We start from the raw sequence: 6,046 nt of genomic DNA on the forward strand, positions 1-6,046 counted from the left end.
TGACCAGCAGCAACCTTCTGCCGAACTGTGTGCTCAACTGCACGCACCCCCTTCACTAAAATCACACATATCCTGACTTCCTCACTACCTCTTCAGAGCAGTTCCTCAGAGCTCTCGGAGAGGCTGCCTCCTGGGCTATAGTCCTCATTTTGCCCCAAAAGAAACTTAACTCACAACTCTCATGTTGTGCATTTTTTTTTCAGTTGACAATCTGGAAAGCTAATTCAAAAGATTTTATGGAAAAGTAAAACTAGTCAGAAAAAAATAGAAAATAAGACAAGTGAGGGTGACGTAACTCTATCAGATATTAAACAAATTATTTGCCAAAATAATTAAAGCCATGTGGTACTGAGTCATGGATAGGAAAACAAAAGCAGAATACAAAGTTTAGAAGAGAATAAAATGTGTGGGAATTCAGATCACAATGAAGGTGGCCTTTTAAATTGGGGCAAATAGCTGGATCATGTAATAAATGGTGATGAGAGAGCTGGGTAAGTACTTGGGAAAAACGACCCACACCTCACATCATACACCAAAGTAAATTCTGAATAGAGAACATACTTAAATTTAAAAAGTGGAGGGCTTCCCTGGTGGCGCAGTGGTTGAGAGTCTGCCTGCCAATGCAGGGGACACGGGTTCATGCCCCGGTCCGGGAAGATCCCACATGCCGCGGAGCGGCTGGGCCCGTGAGCCATGGCCGCTGAGGCTGCGCATCCGGAGCCTGTGCTCCGCAATGGGAGAGGCCACAACAGTGAGAGGCCCGCGTACCGCAAAAAAAAAAAAACAGTGGAACCTGTCAAATACCAGAAACTATAACACCTTTAAAAAATAAGCTTAGAGTTTACATGACACAAAATACACAGGTCAAAAGCCAACTAAACAAAAGTAAATGAAATTCTTCATGAAAAAAGCCACCATAGTAAAGTCAAAACTAAAAAAAAAAAATAGGTAAAAATATATTTACAATTCATATACAAAACTGTGTATGTACTCAGGGACCATTTTTCCACCTGTCAGACTGGCAATTATCAAAAAATTGGTTAAATGAGGAAACGAGCACTTGCAAACACTGCTGGGGGTAAACTGGTACAGCACCTACAGAAGGCAATTTGATATTATCTACGAAAATTCAAAACGCACATTCCCTCTGACCAGCAACTCCATTCTAGATATACCAGCACAGATAGGAAAACACGTCTGGCCGTGACCGAGTGCTGCAGCTCTGTTACCACAGCAAAAGTGAGAAACAACCAAAAATGCCCATTAGTGGCAGCTACTCAAACCATGGCTCCTCCATACAATGGGGGACTCCGCAGCAGAAAGAAAGAAAACAACATATGTAACATGTTCCCATTTTTTAAAAAGCGGAGGGAAAATGGAGACTATGCCCTTAATTGTTTTAGGTACATCCAGAGATAGCGCAGACTCACTCCAGAAAGATGCACAGGTAATGGGTGACACTGGTTTCCTTGGGGGCAGAGGAACCGGGTGGCCGGGGACGGGGGAAAGGACTTGCCCTGAGGCCTTTTTGACTTGAGAACTCTCCATCATGTGCAATGATAAGCTTTGTTTTCAAACTTGTTTTAATTAAAAAAATTACAAAGAAGGCAAAATCCCCCAAACAATCTGATTTAAAAATGGGCAGAGAATCTGAACAGACATCTTTCTGAAGAAAACACACAGATGGCCAACAGGCACGTGAAAAGATGCTCGACATCATAATCATCAGGGACGCAAATCAAAACCACAGTGAGATGTCACTTCACACCGGTCAGAATGGCCATCGTCAACAAGACAAGAGACAACAAGCGCGGGTGAGGACGTAGAAAAAAGGGGACCCTCGTGCACCGTTGGTGGGAATGCAAAGTGCAAGCCACTGTGGAGGACAGTGCGGAGGTTTCCTCCCCAAGATTAAAAATAGAGCCACTATCCAGCAATCCCACTTCTGGGTATCTACCCAAAGAAAAGAAACACAGTAACTCACAAAGATATCTGCACCCCTGTTCACTGAAGCGTTATTCACAACAGCCAAGATACGAAAACAACCTAAATGCCCATCAATGGATGAAGAAAAGGTGATATATAAACACAATGGAATATCATTCAGCCACAAAGAAAGAAACCTTGCCGTTTGCAGCAACATGGATGGACTTGGAGGGTATGATGCTAAGTGAAATAAGTCAGGAAGAAAAAGACAAATACTGTATGATCTCACTTATATGCGGAATCTTAAAAAACAAAACAAAAAAATAACTGAGCTTGTGAATACAGAAAACAGATTGGTGGCTGCCTGGGGCAGGGGCTGGAGGGTGTGCGTAATACAGGTAGAGAGAGCCGAAAGAGCAAACTTTCAGTTATAAATGACTGAGTCACGGGGATGTCACGCACAGCACGGCGACTACAGTTAGGACGCTGCATATATGAAAGAGCGGATCTTGAAAGCTCTCATCAAGAGGGGAGAAAAGTGAAATTGTGTGGTGACGAATGTTAACTGGACTTGTCATCATTTTGCAACATATACCAACATCGCATCCTTATGTTACACACCTGAAACGAATACAACGTTATGTCAATTATACCTCAGTAAGAAGACACACACAGAGCAGAAAGTTTAAAAAACCAGAGCATTTATTCCATGACTCACCAGTGATATCTTTCCTCGTGGCCCTAGGCTCAAAGTCCATGGCATAGAGATCAGAAACGGTGACGGTGCAGCCCTGCCGGCTCAGTTCCGCAACCGCCACATCCTTCAGGGACCCGTTGAAAGACCTGGGCTCTTGGTGCGCGTAGACGATGAGCACTTTCTTACCTAAATCCGGACAAGAAACCATTTCTCTTGAAGAATAATTCCTCTTTGTCAAAATGCAACAAGGACTAAGACGACAATGAAACATGTAGGTGCACCACCATGGCTGAAGCTAAGCGAGAAAGACCAACGCTTTTTATGGGTGACACGTTTAAAACAATGAGCATTTAAGAAAAATCTAACTATGTCATAGTTCATCATTACTTGAGTTTACTAACACACAAATATACGACGAGTCAAGTTACGATTCCTCAAGAGTAACACAACTGAGTTCCTTAAAAGCCCAATCTGTTTTGGTTATCCTCCGTAAGCTTTAGCTGTGTTGCCTAATATCATAAGAAACTACCGTGACTAATCTTTTGTGCTAACCCTTTGTTGGAAGGCATCAGCCACTGACACACAGCTCTGCTTCCTTCCCCTCCATCAAAAACTGACACTTAAGACATCAAAAATCAGATCCCTAGTCCCATGGGAGAGGCAGAGCCTGCATCAAGCCCCGCTTTTGGGGGGAGGCTGAGGGCAAGGGGCTCTAAGAAGACCAGCGTTACAGGGCCTGGCCGTGTCGTTAACACCAACAGCCTCTGGAGCAGTCCTTTCCTCGTTCGGAAGGTTCTGTGAGCTTAGGTACCGAAGGCAGCTGTGGGGATTTGTTTAAGTCTTCCCTGGGAACGTCTGAGACCAAAATGTTTAACTCTTGTTTTATATTATTCTCTTTAGGCCCTTAAGGAGAAAATATAAGCGTCAGTTGGAAGCAAACAGCTCTGGGGCATTCAGCTGAGTGTAAAGGTTGAATCCCACAAGTCAAATTAATGATTAACAGTTCTATTTTAACCTCTCAGACTCATCTGTCATAAAGGAGCTCTACTTGGTGACTTAAAAGGAAAAGGGATACACACGATCTGGGGAGAGTGTTGCCTCCCAGGGGCTATTTCACGAGGTCTGGAGACGTTTCTGGCTGTCACTTCTAGAGGGAGGCAAGGCTGGCATACGGGAGACAGAGCCCAAGGCTGCTGCTAAACATCCCAGAAGTACAGACAGGTCCCACAACACAGGGCGATCTAGCCCCAAAGGTCAGCAGTGCCGAGGCTGACAAACGCTAACGGACAACGCGACGTGTGAAATAACGCGAACGTGTATGTTCTGAAATGAAAGGATTTTCATCTTTTGTTGAAATAAAGAGATGTCACAGAATGGGATGGGTGTGAGTCGTGCTGAATCTTTAACCGTTGTAACTCTTGGGGCTCATTCACTCAATATCTATTTATTGAGCACCTACTATGTCCTGGTGGTCATCCCAGAGGCTGGAGGCAAAGCAAAGACAGGATAAGCATTAGATTTTGATGGGGCTGAAATGGACAGTAAGAAAACACAAAACGAGAGAATTCCAGATAGCAGTGCACATTATAAACAAGTTTTATACACTTCAGCGCTGTCTGGAGTTTTTATAACAAGGTATTCCATTTCTAACTAAAATTTTAATTTAAAAAAGCTTAACTCCCCCATGGCTAATAGTCACCTGCCATATTCTAGAAGATGAGTATTTTTCTCTCCGGATGCTGCCAAGAGGAGGGTCTGCAGTGAACTCTGGGCACAGAAGGACTGCGTGTGGTGGGGCCTGGGCTCTCAGGCACAATCACTCTCCTCAGTGACCCCAACAATCTAGAAGAGAAAACAAACACTGAGGGGCAGGGGGAGAGGTCGAGGCACAGCCACAGACAGGTTCAGGCAGAGGGAAGAGCGAGGGTAAGGCGGGCGGCGGGAGTGGAAGCCAGGTGTTCAAGGAAGCCTGCATGAGGCAGCTGGGGTTAAAACAGAGCGCTGGGTGGTGAGAGATTCGGTCCAAGAGATGGGTGGGTCTGCAGGACAGGGGCAAAGACTTTACCCTGAGCCTAAACTAAAGCCATTGGAGCATGTTATGCAGGAGAGTGATGGGACCTGATCACCTCGGACAGGTCAGCAGTGCACTCCAGACTCGGGGAACACCTCATCCTGAGATCCCTAGGGCCAGGGCCCAAAGACATTTTGGTTTGGTTAAAAAACATTTAATTTTAATGCCTACAGCAGGGCATGCATTCCCCTCTTGCTTTGCTGGGCCCAGTTTACCTATTTACATCACCCGCCAGGCCCCTGGAGGCCACTGAGTTTCTGACTCCCGCTCTGGTCAATTCTCCTAGTTGTACAGAATAAGAAACTGAGGCCCCAGAAGTCGGCTACTAGCCCAACACTTCCCCCACTGACCTTCCCTACCTACTGCCCCTGCACAGCAGGGGTACTTTCCCCTTCCTTGGAAATTAATACACTTACCAGGTCAACAGGAAAAAAGAGCCACGTGGTTGTTAAACTCTGTATATCACATCAAATGGGCTGATAATTTGATGTACATTACTTCGTCCTAATCTCCGCGACCGTTTCTCTCTTCCTACACTTGTGTTCTTTCCATCCCCCCTAGAACTAGAAATAACCGTGCAGGCAGCATACACTGAGTACACGTTTCTCTTCTCGAATTTCTCTGGCTGAGAATCTCAGGGACTAAAGTTAAAGAAGCTGAGTTCCAGGGCCTGGTACAGACTGGACGGTACGCGGGGCAGAGGCCGAGCCGGAACCAGGCCGGGTCACCGCGACGCCCACTCGCTGACCCCAGGCTGCCCACTTCCCGTCTGCAACTGGGGTCGGCGCAGCCCGAGTCCAGGGCGGAGGGCAGCGGCTGATGGCAGCGAAGGGCCTGCTCACCCTGTGCCCCAGCCTCGTACCTGTAGAAGAGGAGCCTCGGACACGCGGGGAGTGGGAACCCGCAGAGACCCTCGCCCTGGGTAGGGTCCCCAAGCCCGCTCCCCGGTGGGCGCAGACGCTCACCGCAGCCAGCGCCCGCGCCCAGGACAAGGGCAGGACTCGGACTTCCTCCGGAAGAACGTCCGACGTCCACGACACGTTCTGGCCGCGCGGGCCACGCACTCGCAGACGTCGGCGGGCGGACGCGCTTTGCGAAGCGGACGCTGGGAGTCTGCCAGCGGGGCCCCGCCCCGAGCGCAGCCCTGGCCACGCCCACGAACACCGCCCCACCTCGCCCTAGACTACGCCCCGCCCCCGAGCGCAGCCCGGCCCCTATCCCCGCCCCGCCCCGCCCCCAAGCCCGACCAGTCAGGATCTCTCCCCGCACTCGGCGCCCCGCCCCTGCCCTGTCCCCGCCCCCGGGCTCTGCCCAGCGCCAGCCCGGGCCCTCGTATTCGAGCGGGACCCGGT

At 48.5% G+C, this 6,046-nt stretch overlaps 1 protein-coding gene across 5 annotated transcripts in view; it reads right to left on the reverse strand.

The window, feature by feature from the left end:
• The window catches only part of NQO2 (N-ribosyldihydronicotinamide:quinone dehydrogenase 2), a 33,139-nt gene extending 27,324 nt beyond the window's left edge, over nucleotides 1-5,815 (reverse strand). For 3 of the 5 annotated variants that reach the window (XR_009565714.2, XR_009565712.2, XM_060307443.2), the window contains exons 1-3: nucleotides 5,111-5,814; nucleotides 4,323-4,465; nucleotides 2,645-2,809 (exon numbers count right to left, since the gene is read on the reverse strand). Coding sequence is in view for 1 of the 5 variants with exons in the window: in XM_060307443.2 (XP_060163426.1) it covers nucleotides 2,645-2,809; nucleotides 4,323-4,329 (172 nt within the window). In the remaining 4 variants the exon portion in view is untranslated. Of the gene's footprint in view, nucleotides 1-2,644; nucleotides 2,810-4,322; nucleotides 4,466-5,110 lie in introns of all 5 variants that reach the window. The other 2 variants (XR_009565713.2, XR_009565715.2) reach the window with 2 other exon arrangements.
• Nucleotides 5,816-6,046: the final 231 nt, after the last annotated feature.

Source organism: Globicephala melas, chromosome 11 (genome assembly GCF_963455315.2).
Source record: "Globicephala melas chromosome 11, mGloMel1.2, whole genome shotgun sequence".
NCBI classification, from domain to species: domain Eukaryota; kingdom Metazoa; phylum Chordata; class Mammalia; order Artiodactyla; family Delphinidae; genus Globicephala; species Globicephala melas.